This window comes from Sciurus vulgaris (genome assembly GCF_902686455.1).
Source record: "Sciurus vulgaris genome assembly, chromosome: 2".
NCBI lineage: Eukaryota > Metazoa > Chordata > Mammalia > Rodentia > Sciuridae > Sciurus > Sciurus vulgaris.
This window is the reverse complement of record NC_136462.1, coordinates 90,435,487-90,456,304: the sequence shown is the minus strand read 5'-3', so window position 1 is coordinate 90,456,304 and position 20,818 is coordinate 90,435,487. Positions and strand designations below refer to the sequence as shown.

Here is a 20,818-nt window from a genome sequence, read left to right as displayed (position 1 = left end):
TTTCTACCTATACTTAAAGTTTCCTACAGTATATTTATATATGCACATTACTTGATTTTTTTAAAGAATTCATTCTGCATTACCTCTACTTACCCTATATTTATCATTTTAGGTATATCAGACAGGGACTATCATTCCCAGTCCAACTGGAGATCTCCTTTTTGTTAATTCTATCCTCCCTTATGTTGTTCTCCCTGAGAGTTAAAATAGATTCTGGAGTTATGCATGTCTTGTTTGAAACTCCAAAATATGTCTTGTAGTCATGTTTGCTGTGTACCTTTACAAGTGACAAGCATTGTACACTTCCAAACCAGGTTTGTGAACACTGTGCATCAATAATAATAAGCTTTTTCATGGCATTATTTTTATTTTTATTTTTTTAAAGACTGAATTGCCAAGACTGGGCTTGAATTTATAATCCTGCCTCAGCCTCCTGAGTTGCTGGAATTACAGGTGTGTGCCACCGCCACACCTGGCTTACAATGAGTTTTTGTTTTGTTTTGTTTTTGTAGTTGTAAATGGAAAGAATGCCTTTATTGATTTGTTTATTTATTTATTTATTTATTTTTATGTGACTATAAGGATCGAACCCAGTGCCTCACACATTCGCTAGGCAAACACTCTGCCAGTTAGCTACAGCCCTGGCCTTCAATGACTTTTTCTTTGTCTGGGAGTTTGTGGTTTTCTCTCCAAGGTTTCTAAACTATGCTAAAAATTGAAGGATAATGCCACGTAAAAGTATGACCAAGAGGACACCGTAAGAAAGAGCAAGAGCTAAGTATAATGGTACATACCTGTAATCCCAGCAACTTGAGAGACTGGGGCAGGAGGATCATAAGATCAAGGCCAGCCTCAGCAACTTAGCAAGGCCCTAAGCAACTTAGTGATACTCTGTCTTAAAATGAGGGCGTGGGTGGGGAGGTTGGGAATGTAGTTCAGTGGTCAAGTGCCCTGGATTCATTGCCCAGTACCAAAACAAAGAGTGATTGGGGGTTCTTAATAGAAGCAAGAACATTGAAAATACTGATGCCTTTTGTCCTTCTAAATCCAAGGTCTCAATTTCTACACGCACAAGGCCCTGGGTTCAATCCCACCAAAAAAAAAAAAAAGGTACACATGGACAGGCGTTGTGGCTCAGTGGTAGAGCACTTGCTTAGCATTTGTGAGGTGCTGGGTTTGATCCTCAGGACCACATATAAATAAATGAGTAAAATAAAAGTCTATCAACATCCAAAATAATGTTTTTAAATATTATGTTTGTTTTACAAACAAACATAATTGTTTAAATATTATGTTTAAAATATTATGTTATAATTGTTTAAAATATTATGTAATGTTTTTAAAATAATGTTTTTAAAAAATAAAATAAAATGGCACACACAGCTGGGCATGTTGGTGCACACCCATAATGCCAACAACAGAGGCAGAGGCAGGAGACCACAAGTTCGAGGTCAGCCTGAATAACTGAACAAAACTCTGTCTCAAAATGAAAAATAAGCTGGGCACGGTGGTGCACACCTGTAATCCCAGTGGCTCAGGAGGCTGAGGCAGGAAGATCATGAATTCAGAGCCAGCCTCAGCAACTTTAGCAAGTCTCTAAACAATCAGCAAGACCCTGTTTCTAAATAAAGTATAAAAAGAGCTGGGGATGTGGTTCAATGATTAAGCACCCCTTGGTTCAATTTTAGTATAAAAACAACAAGTAGGGGGGAAAAAGTGGAATTTTATTCATTTTAGACTCCTAAATTTTATAGAGCTTAGAGTGCAATTGGGAATGCAGAATTATCAATAGGTCATTTTATCCTAGTGTAATACACCAGAGAGAAAGCAATGCTGAAAGCCTAAAGAAGAGATGCTCAAAGGAAGTGTTTGTGGAGAAAATCCCAGGATAGGGATGGAGGGTATCAAAAATAAAAAGAGAGAGATAGTAGAGGGATTCTAGATCAGAGAAACAACTTCGGCAAAAAGAGATGCAAACAAATAAAAATAAGGAACACTGAAAAGACACATCTAACTAAAGGGAAGGGACATATTTATGTTAGGGAAAAATAGGGTATGAAGTTAATTCATTATAGCAGGGCTCAATTTGTATTTGGTTTGTTACAACTTAACTGATAGAAGGAGTGATCTGTGGTGGAAACCAAGGTAGACTGAAGAATACAGAAACCAAGATCTAGGAAGCCTGTTGATAAAACAGAGCTCTGGTGATCCAGAAGGGAGGCAGTGAGGGCCCAGTTCAGGATGGTGACAGTGGAACTATAGAAAGCACAAGTTCATTTCTGAAGAAGCACTGGCCAGATTTGGTGACAAAAGAGATAAGGACATTTTGAACCGAAATTCTTTTAGAAAGTCTACTGTATAGTATGGTAGACTTAACAGCTGAAGACCAAAAGTCTAAGTTTTAGAATCACTTGGTGTTATAATGTTTTGTTATTTGTTTTTCAACAAACTAAAAATAGCTTACAAGGACCCCTTTAAACATTCTATTCTGTCCTTGAAATTCATGAAACAGGAAACGATTCTGTTGATGGGAGCCTAAGAATACACTGAAAGCCATGCCTGTTTCTTTCCTACCGGTAACCCCAATGCTTAAGAGAAGTCTTTCCCATCTCTTACTTAGACTGTGCCATCTTTAAATTCTCTAATTTCTCTGTGTTTCAGTCTCCTCATCTATAAAGTGGAGGGTTGTTTTTTGGGTTTTGTGTTGGTTTTTTTTTGTTTGTTTGTTTGTTGTTGTTGCATGGAGGGGGTTGATGGAAGTGTGTGCTTGGGATTGAACCCAGCTCCTTATGGCTGCTTAGTATGGACTCTAGCACTGAGCCACAAACCCAGCACTAAAATAGAGGTTTTAATAGTTCCCAAGTTATGGAGATTGTTAGATTTAAATGAGTTAATCCGCTTGAAAAATTACTGCATTAAGGTTAACAATATTAAGCACTAAATGTTAACATAAGTGTTAATAGTTTTATGTTAGCTACTACTATTTGTGTGTGTGTATGTGTGTTATCAGTACTTGAAATTGAACCCAGACATCACTCATGCTAGGCAAGTGCTCTACCAGGAACTATAGTATCTCTCTTTTCCTTCCCTTTTTAAAGAAAGTATCTTGATTCATTTTCTAGGCTGGCCTCATACTCCTGGGCTCAAGCAGTCTTCCTACCTCAGCCTCTTAAGTGCTGGGACTATAGGGGTACCACTGCACCTGACTTGGTTTTGTTTTTGGTTTTTGTTGTTGTTGTTGTTGTTGTTGTTTTTAATACTTTTAGTTGTAGATGGACACAATACCTTTATTTTGTTTATTTAGTTCTTTTGTGCGGTGCTGGAGCTCAAACCCAGTGCCTCATGTTCTAGGCAAGCACTCTACCACTGAGCCACAAGCTACATCCCCAGCCCACTACCTTTTTTTTTTTCTTTTTTTTTAAAGATAAGATCTCACTAAGTTACCCAGGCTTGCTTTGAACTTGGTATCCTCCTGCCTCAGCCTTCTGAGTCAGTGGGATTACAGGCATGCACCACTATGCCCAGCTTGTTCCTTCTTTTGAAATGAAAACTGAAAAGACAAGGAGCTTGTCTTCTCATTCTAGTATAGAAAGAAGCTTGACCCTGCTGATGCTAAACCTTTACAAACAATATGAGTGACTGGGTTGCCCCCAGTATTTCTGGTCCTGCTTGAGAATGCTTCAGTCTTTGCTGTATTCTCATCTCGCCTGTGTAGGTAATTTTCTATGACAGTGACTGGAACCCCACTGTAGACCAGCAGGCCATGGATAGGGCCCACCGCTTGGGGCAGACAAAGCAGGTTACAGTATACCGGCTCATCTGTAAAGGCACCATTGAGGAGCGCATTCTGCAGAGAGCCAAGGAGAAGAGTGAGGTAAGCACAAGGGAAGGGGATGACTGTACTAGTGGAGCGAGTAGGAAGTCCACCACATTAACTGGATTAAGATTGTTTGAGACTATTGCCTTTCATTGGACATAGAGAAACAAATTTCTTCAAAATCAGAGTTGGTACAATAGCAGTCTTAGTTGCTACTCATTTGTATGCTGACACCAGTAGGACCCTCATGATTGACACCCTGTCACATTCAGAAGGAATGACGTTATTGAGCTTTCTCTCTGGCATTCTCTCTCTGAGTTGTATGCCAAATCCGCTTGTTCCAAGGAAATAATTTGGTTTGATTTTTTTTTCCATCCTCATTCAATATTTTTTAGGTTTTTCTTTTGAATTAACAGTCTCAAGCAAAGAAATTTTATTTGTCCTTTCTGTTGGGCACATAATCTGGAGGAGCCAGTCAGATGAACAAGCAAGAAATAGAGAAACTAGAGTTTCTCAGATGAGAAACTTTCTCATCTGAGGAGAAAGTTGAGAAGGACATTTATTTCTTTCTCCATGTTTGTTGTGAGGGAATGGATTCCTGGAGGTGATGTTTTGATTTGCTTTTTGTAGATTCAGCGGATGGTGATTTCAGGTGGGAACTTCAAACCAGATACCTTGAAACCAAAAGAGGTGGTCAGTCTTCTTCTCGATGATGAAGAGTTGGAGAAGAAATGTACGTACTCTAACCACTTTGTGCCCTCTCCTCTCCAGACCCACACAAATGAGAATGGAAGAAGCATTTGCATGTATGCAAGAGCTAGACAAAGCCAAAGGCCATATTGGGGAGGAACATTTTTATATTAATACTCTTTATTACTTTCTAAACAAGCAAGTTTGTAAAGTACATGGCAAAATTTATATGTATTTTAAAAGTAAATATACTTCAAATATACTTTCAACTTGCACAAGGAAGGTTCTGCCCAACTCCAGCAATAATGAATTTACTCTTCTGCCCAGAGAAATGTTTTTATAGGGAAGTTGAAGAAGCACACTCCTGTAACCATTCAAATCCCTCTCCAGTGTTTTCAACTTTTGAGAACATGGAGTTTCAGATTTATCCTATGAGTTTCTGAGGACTTCCATAGCACCCCATTAGAAAATTAAGCTCACATTTGGCAGCACCTTCTCAAAACCCTTTATTCATCTGTGCAATGCTAAAATATTAAAATACTAAAGAGAAACGGAGTAAGGACTCAAGGCAAAGAAAGGCTCATAATAGTTCTGGTGCAGCTGGGTATGATGGCACATGCCTATAATTTCAGCGCGTCAGGAGACTGAAGCAGGAGAATTTCAAGTTCAAGGCCAGCCTCAGGAACTTAAGATCCTATCAAAGTAAAAATGAAAAGGACGGGTCAGAGGGCTGGGGAGATAGCTCAGCTGGTAGAGTGCTTGCCTCGCAAGCACAAGGCCCTGAGTTCGATCCCCAGTACCGCAAAAAAAAAAGAAAGAAAGAAAGAAAAAGAAAAGAACAGGTCAGGAGAATGTAGCTCACTGGTAGCATGCCCCTAGGTTCAATCCCAGTACAAAAAAAAAGGTAATAATAAGTGCAATAATGGTTTGAATTCCAAATCTGTTGAGATTCACAAACTCCCTTCAAGTTAGAAAAGCACCAGTTATCTGCCATAAGAAGACTAAAGTCATACTTTGGAGCATTAATATCAGAGGATGTGGCCTCCTTATTTTCAGAGAATGAGGATTATGATTGCCACAGTTACTTTATCCCGTGTTTTGTTTGTTTTGTTTTGATTTGGTTTCTTTTGATAGTGAGACTTCGGCAGGAAGAAAAACGGCAGCAGGAGGAAACCAACCGAGTAAAGGAGCGCAAGCGCAAGCGGGAAAAGTATGCAGAGAAGGTATCTCTTCCCTGGGGTACAAATAGGGGCCAGGCAAGCTCCACAGCTTGTCTTGCTTATTGGTTAGTATTCAGCCCCAGCTGTGTGTGATTTGCAGCAGTTCCATGCTAACCATTTGATCAAGAGAAATAGACTTGCTAGGTAGGACTGTACTCACCTCAAAGACCTACCTTGTTGATGGCCACAGTTTGATTATAGAAGCTATTTATCAGTGCCAAATGTGGGCAAAGTTGATGTTACTTGCATACATTATTAGATTCCTTAGGAGTTTAGAAAGGGCTATTGTCCCTTTAGCCATGAAGCTTGATGGATCCTGTCTATCTATCCTGTCAACCTAGGATCCTGTATATATTCCATCATCATCTTCCAGTAGATGTGCTAGCTTTCCTTGTTACAGATCCATGTCCTTGATTGGATCTGCTCTAGGCAGAACACTTTTTTTTTTTTTTTTTTGCAGTACTGGGGAATCGAACCCAGGGCCTTGTGCTTGCAAGGCAAGCACTCTACCAACTGAGCTATCTCCCCAACCCTAGGCAGAATTCTTTTTAGCCTAAAGGATACCCCTGATACTCACTTCTTTTACAAATCTGAAAAATCCTGAGAATGAAGAATCAAGATCCTTATAAGACTAAGCTGGCATCTCTACCCTTTTCCCCAGGCTCTTTTATTCCACTACCCTCAAATATCTAACCCATTATTTACCACTATTTAAAATACAAATGGTTTTAATATCCAGAAACAGTGTCAAAGAAGAAAAGATAATTTCTCACATGGAGCATTATATGAATTAATAGTTTACATCAGGTGTTATCCTTGCTCAAAGTGTAAAATAGACAATGCCCATTGAAAATATAAATTTCACAGAGACATACTGTATTAACCCTACAGTAGATGTAAATACAAATGCAGTGGTACAGTAGATTGGTGAGATTTCCAGATGTATCCAAGCACACTCCATGATTCCAGGTCTCTAATCTGTGATGGAGCCCTGCTGAACTTGATTCCTGAACTGCCTGGTATACCTTAGTCACTCAAGAGCTTACATGTAATTGAGAAGATAATGATAAAAGCAACCCAAAAATAAAGTCTTTAAAAACATATATAGGAGCTGTAACTCAGTGGGAGAGTGCATCTTTAGCATATGTGAAACCATGGGTTGTTGCCAGTACCAAAAAATTGTGTGTGTGTGTGTGTGTGTGTGTGTGTGTGTGTGTAAAACACTGGCCTTCTCTTTTGTGAGAGTGCATTCATTCTGTAATTGCTGCTGCTTAGATATGTCAGTGGCATCCTTTGCTCACTTACTGTGGTTCTGGTTCAGGGTAATTGGCCTACCTCTAAACTCTGTTGGCCTGGGGTGTGTTGCTCAGTGGTAAAATACATATTTAGTATGTGTGAGGCTCTGGGTTCAATCCCCAGAGCCTGAAAAGAAAAGAAAAGAAAAAAAAAAATCAACTCTATTTCAGGAGTAAAATGCACATAAGCTTTTAAGGTATCCCTTTTAATTCCTTAAAAACAGTAATTGAGGAGCCTGGGTGTAGATCATTGGCAAAGCCCTTGCCTCACATACAAGGCCCTGGACTTGATCCCTAGGGCTAGGGGATAAAAAAAATGTAATTGAGAATTTTATAAAGAATAAATAGGGGCTGGGGAGATAGCTCAGTTGGTAGAGTGCTTGCCTTGTAAGCACAAGGCCCTGGGTTCGATCCCAGCACCCAAAAAAAAAAGAATAAATAGAACCAGACATGGTGGTATATGCCTTGTAATCCCAGCTACTAAGGAGGCTGAGGCAGGAGGATCATGAGTTCAAAGCCAGCTTCAGCAATAGCAAGGCACTAATCAACTCAGACCCTGTCTCTAAATAAAATACAAAATAATAGAACTGGGGATGTGGCTCAGTGGTTGTAGTGGTTGAGTGCCCCTGAGTTCAATCTGCAGTACCACCGCCCCACCAAAAAAATAAAAATAAAGAACAGGCTCAGTCAGTTTTCTTCCCTAACCCCACTTCTCTCTTGAGGTATATCTTTATGGTTTATATATATGCTATTCTTTGTGTTTCCAGAAGAAAAAAGAAGATGAGTTGGATGGGAAAAGGAGAAAAGAAGGTGTGAACCTGGTGATCCCATTTGTTCCTTCAGCTGATAACTCCAACCTCTCTGCTGACGGGGATGACTCCTTCATTAGTGTGGATTCAGCTATGCCCAGCCCTTTCAGTGAGGTGAGGCTCCTTGATGCCTTCATCACAGCAGTGGAATTGCATTGCATCCCAGCCTTGTACCAGGGACACACTGCTGGGCACCCTTTGCTTCTGGAGTCTTCCTGCCTTTTGGAAGGGGGTTGCACATGGGATTCATAAGGAGAAAAGCAAATGTGGACAGGCTGGCTACTCAGAAGCAAAGCAGGGGGATCTGAACCTCAACAGTGAAGCCAGGCAGGAGAGAGAAATACGGGCAAGTCCTGTGAAAAATGTTCTCGCTTGGGTGCCAGTGCTATATGCTGTGGGCACTAAGAGTAGTAGTGATCTTAATCCTTCCACTTCTAGATCTCCATCAGCAGTGAGCTGCACACTGGCTCCATTCCCCCTGATGAGAGCAGCAGTGACATGCTAGTCATTGTGGATGACCCAGCCTCCTCAGCCCCTCAATCTCGAGCCACCAACTCTCCTGCTTCCATAACAGGCTCCGTCTCAGACACCGTGAATGGTGAGTGTTGCTGCTCTCCCAGATGGTCAGAGCCTGTTTCACTACCTTGTAGAAAGCATTGGTTTGGTGATGGGTGGAGGTCCTGATTCCTTCTAGGATAAGGGAATGGTCATTCTTATAAGAAGAGTAGAGGAAGCAAAAAGATTTTATGGGCTTATTTTTTCAATAATCTTATCAAGTGAAAGGAGGAAAGAGGTTTAGCCAGGCTTGGTGATGCAAACCTATAATCCTAGCAGCTCGGGAGGCAGAATCATAAATTCAAAGGCATTCTCAGCAAGTTAGTGAGACCTTGTCTGAAGAATGAAAAAAAGGCTTGGTGCAGTGGTGCATGCCTGTAATCCCAGCAGCTCAGGAGGCTGAGGCCAGGAGGATCACAAATTCAAAGCCAGCCTCAGCAAATGTGAGGTGCTAAGCAACTCAGTGAGACCCTGTCTCTACTTAAAATACAGAGTAGAGCAGGGGATGTGGCTCAGTGTGACCCTGGATTCAATGAGAAGGAAGGAAGGAATGAGGGAGGGAGGAAGAAAGGTAAAGGAAGGTTTAGAGAAAACAAAGTAAGAACTTTAAAGTTAGCTTGTCTGGGCATTTTCTCCCTTTGTCATATGGGGCCCAGTATTGCTATTGTTTCTTGGAGAACTCTAAATGTTATAACCTGAAAGTAGGGCTTAAGGACTGGGGATATAGCTCAGTGGTAGAGTACGTGCCTAGCATGTGTAAGGCTCTGGGTTTGATCCCCAGCACCATCAAAACCAAAAAGGAAAGAAAAGAAAGTAGGGCTTGAGGTGTAAGTTGGTGGTAGAGCACTTGCCCAGCAACATGCCAAGACCTATCTCACAAAGAAAAAGAAGAAAAACACCCTGAGAGTAAGCTTTGTCTGTCAAGAGAGAATCATAGTAACATTTTAATGATGTTCATATTTTCCCCCTTTTTGGCCACTTGTTCCCAAAGGAATTTCCATTCAGGAAATGCCAGCTGCAGGTCGTGGTCACTCAGCCCGAAGCCGAGGCCGCCCCAAAGGTTCAGGAAGCACAGCCAAAGGAGCAGGGAAAGGCCGAAGCCGGAAGTCCACCGCAGGCAGTGCTGCGGCAATGGCAGGAGCCAAAGCAGGAGCTGCAGCAGCCTCGGCAGCTGCCTATGCTGCATACGGGTACAATGTGTCTAAAGGTGCGGAGGCCAGGGGTGCCTGCAGACTGTCAGAGGTGGTCTGGCGGTCTGTTTTTTGTTGTTGTTTTGTTTTTTAATTTATTCATATTAGGTATACATGACAGTAGAATTCATTTTGACACACCATACATAAATGGAGTATAAACTACTCGTTCTTCTGTCTGTACGTGATGTAGAATTACACCAGTCATGTAATCATATATACACATAGAGAATAATGTTTGATTCATTCTACTATCCTTTCTACCTGCAGACCCTCTCCTCTCCTTTCTCTCTCCTCTGCCTAATCCAAAGTAACTATTCTTCCCTAGCCCCCTCCCCGCTTATTGTGAATTAGCATCTGCATATCAGAGAATGGTTTTTTGGGGATTGACTTATTTCACTTAGCATGATGTTCTCCATCTCCATCCATTTACCAGGAAATACCATAATTTCATTCTTTTTTAAGGCTGAGTAATATTCCATTGTATAAATACAGCACATTTTCTTTATCCATTTATCTGTTAATGGGTTGGTTCCATAGTTTAGCTATTGTGAATTGAGCTGCTATAAACATTGATGTGGTTGTGTCCCTGTAGTATGCTGATTTTAAGTCTTCTGTGTATATGCTGAGGAGTGGGATGCCTGGGTCAAATGGTGGTTCCATTCCAAGTTTTCTAAGGAATCTCCAGAGTGCTTTCCAGAATGGTTGCACCAGTTTGCACTCCCACCAGCAGTGTATGAGTGTACCTTTTTCCCCACATCCACGCCAACATGTATTGTTACTTGTATTCTTGATAATTGCCATTCTGACTAGAGATGAAATCTCAGTGTACTTTTGATTTGCATTTTTCTAATTGCTAGAGATGTTGAACATGTTCTAATATATTTGTTGATCAGTTGTATTTCTTCATCTGTGAAATATCTGTTCAGTTCCTTAGCCCATTTATTGATTGGGTTATTTATTGATTATTTGGGGGGTTTTTTGTTGTTGTTTTTTGGGATTTGTTTTTTTGTTTTGTTTTGTTTTGTTTTTGCTTTACGTTTTTTGAGTTCTTTATATATCTGGAAGTCTATTATTGAGAATACTACTGAGGTAAAAAATGTGGCATACCTCCAGGCCAGAAACTTCCTTCCCAGAACACAGACTCAGGTTCTACTTCTTTGCATTGAGCAGTCTTGACTATTCCCTTGCCCTTCTTATTTGATATAGTGCCACCTTTGAATTAGAAGTAGCTGTGAAAAGAGCTGAGTTATGGACTATACTGCTTTAAACATTCACAAGTTTTCCTGCTTTGAGAGTTGATTTTTTTTAATTCCTAGATTTCTTTATTTTTTTTTCTAATACCCACATTTTCAATATCCAGACTAACAAAAATTAGTAACATTCATCCAGTTATCACCTTAGGTATTAAGCACATGTTGTGTGCATAAGAGTATAAAATGTGGGCCCTGCTTTTGAGTGTAATAGAAATGAGAAGGGGAGTATATTCAACAGTGATAGAAGGCAGTATACAGATAAATGAAAAAAGAGAGAAGGTTTAATTGTGGTTGTAGGTCAGGAGGGGGAGGAACCACGAAGCTGCTGATAAGGATTCTAGATTGCAATTCAGAAAGGAGATGGATAAGGACGGATTTGGACAGACAACAAAGAGTTGGCAACAACCAAGGTGCATTGGGGGTCACCCAGCTGGTCAGTCAGACCAAAGAGAATCAGTGGGAGTCAAGGTTGCAAAGATATAGCAAGTTCTGATGGTCAAGAGCTTAGCAGATATATGTAAGCAGCTAAAGACAGTTTGTGAAGAGAAGTGGCTGTTGTGAATGGGACAAACTGGACATCCAGATATGGTGAGAAGGGGAGAACTCATTGATAGCACTCTCTCCACACTGGGTTAGCATTAGCTCATAGGATTATTGAAGCAAGCAAAGGCTTTCTTGAATCGAAAGTGCTTGGCCAGTAATAAGTGTTCAGTTAATGTTAGTTCACCTCCCTTTTCTCCTGCTGCAGAAATCTCAGCTTTTATTCATTGATTTCATTCAGAAAATATGATGTATAATAGTCTGGCCTGATGTGTCTTAATCCTTTGCCAATTCATCATATCTTTGGAAAACCGTAGGCATTCCAGTGGTGAGGGGTGCTATGACCGAGTCTCATCCATGGGTAGGGCAGAGCTTGCCACTCATCAGGGTTTCTCCTGGAAACCTGAACTAAAAGAGGGGTGCAAGAGGCAAAGGGGTAGTACAGCACAAGAAAAATCAACAATACTAGCTGGGCATAGTGATACACACCTATAATTCCAGCTACTCAGGAAGCCAAAGTAGGAGGATCACGACTTCAAGGCTCGCCTGGGCAAATTAGCAAAACCCTGTCTCAATAAAATTTTAAAAAGGGTTGGGGATGTGGTAGAGCACTTGTCTTGTATGTGTAAGACCCTGAACTCAATCCCCACTACTGAGTGTTTAGAAAATAAAAAAGTGCTTGCTAACTGGGAGTAGAAAGCAAGGGGAAAAACTGACTCAGAAGTTACCTGCTATTCCACTGTGTATGAACATAGACACCTGTCTGTCTACCAAGGACTTAGAATTCATTTTTACAAAAGTAAAACAGTATACAAGAAACACTTAAGAATCATGTTTTATCAGATGAAAGTTGATTGGGCTTGTATTAGCAAAAGGATACATTCAGTGTTGCCCAGACAGCAAGCCATCATCAAAGATGAGGGATTCGACCTTGAATCCCTCATCTTTTCAAGAACCTTGAGGGGTTCTTGAAGAAGTAGGGCTTGGAGAAGAGGAGTGGTCGTGACCAATGTCAGGATAATAGACACAGATAGAGAGTGGACAGACTTACTTATGCCCTCTGGCCAAACTTACGGGGAGTAGGGTATATGAGTAAAATCGAGAAGGAATCAGTTAATTTCAAGTGGTATCCAAAAGAGAAGAAAAGACTAGGTGCAATCCCAGCAACTTGGGAGGCTGAAGCAGGAGGACTGCAAGTTTGAAGCTAGCCTCAGCAACTTAGTGAGACCTTAGGTAACATAGGGAGACCCTGTTTCAAAATAAATTTTCTTAAAAAAACAAGGGTTGGAGATGTGGTTTAGTGGTTAAGCACCCCTGGGTTCAATCTTTGGTACCAAAAAAAAATCCAAAGAGAAGGGAAAAAAATGCATTGGTGCCTAGTAAGTTACAGTTCTCACTCATCCTGCAGCCCTGGCATCCCCAGTTGTATGTGTGCTACGTACAGAGTGCCAAGAGAACATTTTAATCTCTGAGTGAGAGAATGTAGGGAGTGCTGGTTAGAAGTCATTTTATTATAAAAATAAATCCCTCTTTCTGAAAAAATAGTTGACAGGAAGAGCAAGCAAATATGCCAAGAAGAGGCCCCTGTCCTCCAGCCCAGATTCTGGTAACGAACACCACGGGTTCACACTTGACTGGTGCTTACAAATCATTCTCTTTCTCCATCCCCACAGGAATCTCTGCCAGCAGTCCTCTTCAGACATCCCTTGTCAGGCCTGCTGGCCTTGCTGACTTTGGACCTTCAAGCGCCTCTTCTCCCTTGAGTTCCCCTTTGAGCAAAGGAAATAATGTTCCTGGGACTCCCAAGAGCCTCCACTTGACCAGCAGCCTAGCCTCAGACTCTATGGTCCGGAAACAGGGCAAAGGCACCATCCCCACTGGAGGACGGTAACCATCTGGGCCCTTCAGCTTCCTTCAACCAAACCAGGGGCTAGAGTCCTGGCCTGCAGATGGTCTTTGGATGGCTTGCCCAGTGCAGCATCTAACATCCCAAGTCAGGGTGGAGAGGACAAGTTGCTGCAAGGGAAAGATAGGTGGTTAGTGTGAGCACTTTCATCACCTATTTCCAAAAGAGTGTTCTGGGGTGGCCTATAGGAAGAGGGCCCAAGGACAGGGTCAGCCCCACAATATCCCCAATGAACTCTATGGCCAAGTCTTAAACCTCCTACTGGGGAAGGGCCTGACATAGATCCTCTTTAGATGCTCAGGCATGCTGTCTCCATTCCCATTCCACTCTTCAGCTCTGACCATGTCCCTTACAGAGGCTCTACAGGTGCTGTGAAGAGCCTTCCATGGTGGAGACTTCACATAAGGTTGTGATTTCCTGTAGGACTAGAAAGGGAGAAAATTGTGTACCTGGTGTCCACAATCTTTGGACAGCTCCCCAGGTCTGCAAACCCTATTCGACACTGTCATTTTGAAGAGAGAGCAGTGTACGCCAGAGAATTTGATGGCTTATAAGGATGACAAAAGGCCAAAGGAAGCAGACCCACAGGCAGTTGTTTTCCCAGCATTTCCTTCCTGTCCTGCATGGTTCACACCAGGGAACCTTCAGGTCCCACCAGCAACAGTAGCAGCAGCTCCCACCCCAGGGACTCCCAGAAGCCAGTAAAGAGACCAGGAGCCACCTCAATCAGCAGGACATCCTCACTGCCCCTCTTGCAGATGCCCCTTTGCCCATCCTGAATGCACAGTCTCCCCACCCTTGCCCTTCAGCCCCTGCTTGGCTGTATGCACTGTCTGTATTGCACTGAGAAAGGAAGGGGCAACAGGAATGAGGTGGAGAGGGTGGAGGAGGGGAAAAGCTCGGCACCAACCCTCACATCCCCAACCCAAACAGCCTGAGCTTGCTGGCCTCGGAGAGAGGCAAGGGGTGGTGTTTGACAGAAGGGGTTTCTGCTTGCCCACCGCCTGATGTCCCTGGTGGAGCAGGTGCTTCCAGTTGGGCCAGCCTCTAATTTGCACACCTGAAAATCGCGGAATTGAGTTTAGATAGATTGATTTTTAAATTTTTTTTTTTTTCTTTTTGGAGTAGGGGTTCTAGGGGAATCATTTAATTTAAATCATTAAGATTCCCCTGACCAAACCCAGACTCCTGTGTACAGATGCTATTTAGAGGGAATCAGAAAAATGCCAAGCCTTTTTTCTCTTTGAATGTGCTGTCTATTTTTATAACTGAACTTGTACATATGTATAAAGAGAGACACTTCTTTCTTTTACTAACTGGATTAAAAAAAATCTTAAATAAAATGGAGTGAGATAATTTTATGTAAATCAGGGTGTCTGTGGTCTTTTTCGGCTTCTCTTGAGGAACAAAGTAGGACCCTCGGGGAATGTGGCAGGATAAAGAGAAGATAGAGCCCTATTGTCCTTCTATGATCAGAGGATAGGATTAGTGGAAAGTGCACTGTGGGTGTTTCCTCAGTAGCAGTGTTTATTAGACTTAGGATTTTGCCTCCAGCCATCAGAAGGAACGCCTGACCAAGTGCCTAGCGTGTAGCACCAAGGGCCTTGGGGTGTCTCCAATTTAGCTGTACTTTCAAGAATTATGACAGAAACTGTGAAATGTGTTCCTCGGGATTCGAGAGATAATCAGGCTATGAAAACTTAACTCAGTGATCAGTTGAGAAAAGAGCAGTTGTTCCCAGCCTAGGCTGACAGTCAGTGATTCTGTGATTGAACTAAAACACTGATATGTTCTTGCATCATCTTTGAGTAGAGCTTGTGCTGTTCCCACTTTAGCTGGCTGTGTGGCCTCCCTAACATTAGCTCACCCTGCATGCTTTGATCAGAGTGAGCTATCTCCTGGACAGCTGCTACTCACCCCCCAGTCACAAGGATCAGCCATTCTTCATTTTGTCATTCTCAGGTAGCACTATCAGATACTCTAGGTCTTGTTTTTCTTACTGGTAAGCTGCCCAAGGTTTCATACAATACAAACCAACATCATATTCCAATGTACCATGCCTTGTGGCTATCACCACTGTGGCTGCTATGATCTAGAGAGTTAATAGGGCCCATTAGGATAGGTTCTCCCATTTTCATCTCAGCAAGACCTCTAGTATATTCCTGCAGAAGTCTTGCCAGAGTTAATAGCAGCACCTCCCTGGAGATCTGACAGCTCTGAGATGCTCAAGCAGCTTCATGTACATGCGATTAGGCCATTCCTCTTCTGAAATGGATGTGAGGTTTTTATGTTTTATTTTGTCTGCAGGTATGTTCCATTCATAGTCTTTGTCTGCAAACATTTATAATACTTGTTCAACCTCTTCAATCTAGTCTCTAAAAACAAAGGTAATATACCATATTGAGGCAAACTTACCGCCTTAATGTCCCCCACACCTGTCCTTCCCTTAACTGAGAATAGAGGAATGGGACTTGGTTTATTTATTTATTTTTGGTAACAGATTGAACGCAAGGTGGCACTTAACTATTGAGCCACATCCCCAGTTCCCTTTTTAAATTTGTTTTTAGTTTTTGATGGGCCTTATGTGCAGTGCTGAGAATCAAACCCAGTACCTCATACATGCTAGGTAAGCACTCTACCACTGAGCCACAACCCCACCCCACAGCCCTTTTTTATATTTATTTAGAGACAGGGTCTTGCTGAGTTTCTTAGGACCTCCCAAAGTTGCTGAGGCTGACTGAACTCAGTCCTCCTGCCTCAGCCTCCTGAGCCATTGGGATTACAGATGTGCACCACCACGCCCAGCTCTGAATTTTAAAATGAAGGCTTCAGACTCAATAACAACTTGAGTTCATTTCCCAGCTATCCACTTCCAGGACATGTCTCCCACATGAGAGGCAGCCCAACTCACCTCAGTTTTTTTTCTGAACACTGAAAAAATGCTGGGGAGAACTCCAGCCTGGCTAAAAGAAGTACCCTTAGTAGGATCAGAAATCCAGTACTACATAAAGACCTGAGTTGTATCAGTTAACCAGTCCCTTTTGCCAGGGTCACCTTGCCATGTGATCCAGCTCCACAAGCCTAGGTAAGTGTGTATTTTAAGATTGTGGGTCTGGCTTGGCACAGTGGTTTATGTCTGTAATCACAGTTGCTCTGGAGACTGGAGCAGAAGAATCACATTTGGGGGGGGGGTTACTAGGCATTGAACATGGGGGCACTTAACCACTGAGCCACATCCTTAGCCCTTTTTTTAAATATATTTTATTTTGACTCAGTTGGTAAAGTGCTTGCCTTGCATGTAAAAGGCCCTGGGTTCTAATCCCCAGCACTATGAAAATAAATACATATATATATATACACACACACTTGTTTTATTTTGAGACAGGGTCTCACTAAGTTGCTTAGGGCCTCGCAAAGTTGCTGATGCTGGCTTTGAACTTGTGATCCTCCTGCCTCAGCCTCCAGGCCACCGGGATTACAGGCATGTGCCCCTGCATCCAGCAGAAGAATCACAAGTTCGAAGCCAGCCTGGGCAACTTCATTAGACCCTATCTCAAAATAAAATTTTAAGAAAGGGCTGTGGGTGTAGCTCAATGATAGAGTACTTGTTTAACATACACAAAGAAGCCCTGGGTTCAATCCCCAGTACAAAAAAAAAAAAAAATCATACACACACATGGTCTGAATAATCATCCTTAGAAATCCAGGATCTAAATTGGACTATTGTCACCTCTTTGTGTAGGAGTTTATCTAAGCTTCCAGGACTCTGGACACCAGCTCCTAGACTTACTTAGGCCTGAGGCCTGAGAGGTTGGGCTGGGTAGGAGGTGGGCAGAACAGACTGAGCAATGAAATTAATGTGTTCTGCACAGACTGACCTTAGTGTCTGCAGGTACGTTCCATTCATAGTCTTGTTGGCTTTCAAGTGCAGTCCTTACGCCCTCATCCCTGTATCCCTCACACTACACCACCTGGCCCTAGAAGCAGATCTTAGTTTCCTTAAATGCACAATCAGGAGCTCAGACTAGATTAGTAGGTTTTAGCTGGTGGATTTTAGAGATTCTCAGATGTGCTTCCAGGACTGATACAAACCCACTCCCCTCCCCATCTGAACACAGCCTGTTTCTACATGCCATGGAAAGATTTTTGCCTGAAGAGCTTGGCTGTAAAGCAAAATAAACTTGAAACCTGAATTATCCTGTAAGGTGATGTTTCTCAAACTTAGTATGAATATGAATTACCTTGGGGTCTTCTTTAAATGCAACTTCTGCTTCTGTCTTCAATGAAGCCTAAGGCTGAATTTCTAACAAGATCCCAGATAATGGCCATGTTACCAGTCCTTGGACCACACCTGGAATAACAAGACCCTAAGTTATTTTCCAAATCTGCCAGTCAGAATAAACTCTCATCTTGTTTGTTCGGCCTTGGACAGGAGGCCCTTTTTGCTGGGGATCAATCCCAGGGCCTTGTACATATTAGGTAAGCACTGTTCCTCTGAGTTACATCTCTAGCCCGTTTTAAATATTTATTTATTTATTTATTTATTTAGATGGAGTATTTAAATTACCCTGACTGGCCTCAAACTTGTAATCCTCCCAAGCAGCTGGAATTGTAGGCATGTACCATCATGCCCAGAGGAAATGCAACTCTCTTTTTTCTATTACTCAATTCACCTGATGACAAAAAAATGAAACTCCAGCGTTTTTAGGAAAAAAATAGTCCTGTATGTGTTTTCTCAGGGTTTTGTTTTGTTTCATTTTAAAACTGTCAGTTCATTATTTTCTCCATTGTGGTCCTCTCCTTGGATTTCATCTTCATTAAATACATTAGATATGCAAGAAGGTCTCTAATTTACTGCTGCTACTCTCCTGCATGTCCTCCACCAAGATGCAACATGTCTTTGATTGCCATCACTCACTGGAATGTCTGTGTTTCCTGGACACTGTCCTTTTGTGGGGACTATCAGACTTCTTCAGGGCCAGTCAGCTTCCTCAGCTAATTCCTGAGCCTTTCTCAAGAACATGGAGAGATTTGACTGCCTTCCCATGCTTCTCTGAGACTGCTAGGGAGTGGCAAAACCCTGCAATTTGGGACACAACATGATTAGTGCTGGTTGCCCAATCCAACCATCTTATGATGCACCTTCAAACCACTTAAATGTAGAGGGCAGGTTCTATTCTAGAGAAAGAGCCTCTGGCTGTGCCAAGCTACTTGCTCTAAGGTAGCAAATGGTACTAAGAAAGGTATCTGACTGGGGTCCTTGAAGACTCAAGTGGCAGGAGCTTGGAATATTTAGCTCCTTCATGAGAATGACCCACCCATTTGCTACTCAGGGAGTATCTGGAGCAAACAGCCCCAGGAGCAGGCTATGGAAATGCCAATCCTAAACGACAGTCCCCAGGGCCAGGTGTCAAAATGGTAGAAGTTGAAAGGAAAGGGAGAAGGGGAGGCGTGTCTGAGGTCCCCTTCCTGGTGGTTGAGGAACCTTGAAGGAGCTGGGTGCCTTGCTTATTACCAAGCCCATGGCCTCTCCTGTGTCCCTTACTTCCTTGCTTCAGGTTTTGGTGCTTGGCGGCTTCCCTTTCCTTACCACCAATTTCCCTTGCCTCATGGCAAGCTGCTGGGAATGGACTTCCCTTCTAGCTGCTGCGTCAAAGGAGCATCATGCGCCGTGTGTGTGTGTGTCCCCGCGTGCGCACATGTGCGTGCACAAGCAGTGTGTGCCTCACACATGCAAGGCAAGCAATCTATTACTGAGCTACAGCTACATCCCCAGCTCTTTTTATTTTGAGACAGGGTCTCATTAAGTTGCCCAGGCTGGTCTCAGATTTGTAATCCTTCCACCTGAGTGCTCATAGTAGCTGGAATTACAGGTGTGTACCACCATGCACACCAGCTTAATTAGTTTTCTTGCTTATCAAAACACAAGACACCAGTGGGGCTCAATGGTGCATGCCTGTAATCCTAGCAGCTCTGGAGGCTGAGGCAGTAAGAGTGAAAGTTCCAAGCCAGACTCAGCAATTTAGTTAGAACCTAAGCAACTTGGTGTGACCCTGTCTCAGAATGAAAAATAAAAAGGACTAGGGAAGTGACTCAGTGGTTAAGCACCCCTGGGCTCCATCCCTGGTACCAAAAAATTTGGACACCAGGTAAAGACAATATTGGACAGGGGAAGTTACAAAATTTACATATTTCACATTTCTCACAGTTCCTGGTACCTCAGGTAAAAGAAATATGCTTCCTTACTGAGATATTCCCCAATTCTTACCTATCTCACTCCTCAGGAGCTACCGAGTTCCTTCCAAAAGCAGGTAGTGGTGGAGAATGTGCTGTTGTGATTGCCCTCAAGACTTCTGCCTCTGCTCTCCTGCCTCTTGGGATTTCTTTGTCCTGAGATCCAAAGCTGAAAAAATGAATGCCTGGCTACTGCACCTGTAATCTCAGTTGCTTGGGAGGCTGCAACAGGAAGCTCAAAAGTTCAAGATCAGCCTTGGCAACTTACACCCTTAGCAACTTTGCAAGACCCTGTCTCAAAAAAATAAAAAGGACTTAGTGGTAAAGTGCCCCTGGGTTTAATCCCCAGTACCAAACATTAAAAAAGGAATTAATGCCTGACCCAAGGGCTGGGGCAGCCACTCTGAGTCTGCCTTGGACTGGAGATGGGGCTGCAATAGCCTCAAGGGAAGAGAGCAACCAAACCAGAGCACAGAAGTTCAACCTTGCAGACTTTGGGAAGTTTTCTAATCTCCCTCAGCCCAACAAATGGTCTCCAAGAGCTGTTCTCTAGGGGAATAGCTAGGCCCCTATGGGATAGATGTGGTCTATACTCCAAGGATTCACATGGTAGAAGCTTGACCCTTGGTGTTATGATGTTGGGAGGGGATAGTGCCTTCAACAGGTAAAGCCTAGTGGAAGGTAGTTAGGTGGTTGCAGGTGCTGCTCTTAGAAGAGATGATGATAGTTCCTGTGGGTCCCTGGTTCATTCCCAAAAGAGTGAACTTTTTTTAATATAATTTATTTATTTTGGTACTGGTACTAGGGATTGAAACCAGGGGTACTAGTGTTTTTTGTTTGTTTATCGTATTTTTAAATTTTGAGACAGTTTCACTAAATTGCTGGGATTGGCCTCCAATTTATGATCCTTCTGCCTCAGCTGCCTAAGTTCTTGAAATTACAGGCAAAAGCCATCACACCCAGACCCAGTGAGTGAATTGGTTTTTTTTGGTTTTTTTTTTTTTTTGGTTTTTTTTTTTTTTTGCAGTGCTGGGGATAGAACCCAGGGCCTTGTGCTTGCAAGGCAAGCACTCTACCAACTGAGCTATCTCCCCAGCCCGTGAATTGTTTTAAAAGAGCAAGCCCCCCTGAATCTCTGGCCTCCTGTATCACCATGTGACCACTCTTGCACAAGCTCCCATGATATCATCCACTGTGAAGCCCTCACCAGAGGTTGAATTGTTAGTGCTGCTTAGTCTTTGACTTTGAGCCTTCATAACTGTGAGTTATAAATAAGACCTTTTTTTATGGCACTGGGGATATAGCT

At 42.5% G+C, this 20,818-nt stretch overlaps 1 protein-coding gene and 1 long non-coding RNA gene across 3 annotated transcripts in view; one reads left to right on the top strand and one right to left on the bottom strand.

Annotated features, from left to right (window-relative positions):
* The window catches only part of INO80 (INO80 complex ATPase subunit), a 131,551-nt gene extending 116,708 nt beyond the window's left edge, over nt 1–14,843 (top strand). Inside the window, exons 30-36 of one of the 2 annotated variants that reach the window (XM_079129013.1) lie at nt 3,716–3,874; nt 4,448–4,550; nt 5,642–5,730; nt 7,790–7,945; nt 8,270–8,429; nt 9,378–9,593; nt 13,046–14,843. In XM_079129013.1, coding sequence (XP_078985139.1) covers nt 3,716–3,874; nt 4,448–4,550; nt 5,642–5,730; nt 7,790–7,945; nt 8,270–8,429; nt 9,378–9,593; nt 13,046–13,263 — 1,101 coding nt within the window. In that variant the 3' untranslated portion in view covers nt 13,264–14,843. The remainder of the gene's footprint in view (nt 1–3,715; nt 3,875–4,447; nt 4,551–5,641; nt 5,731–7,789; nt 7,946–8,269; nt 8,430–9,377; nt 9,594–13,045) is intronic. The other variant, XM_079129012.1, reaches the window with a different exon arrangement.
* Nucleotides 4,558–20,425, bottom strand: LOC306654969. Its single transcript, XR_013762143.1, has 3 exons — nt 19,547–20,425; nt 17,520–17,629; nt 4,558–5,201 (listed from the first exon to the last, which is right to left on the bottom strand). It is a non-coding gene; the product is annotated as an uncharacterized lncRNA (long non-coding RNA).
* Between the last annotated feature and the right edge of the window lie 393 nt (nt 20,426–20,818).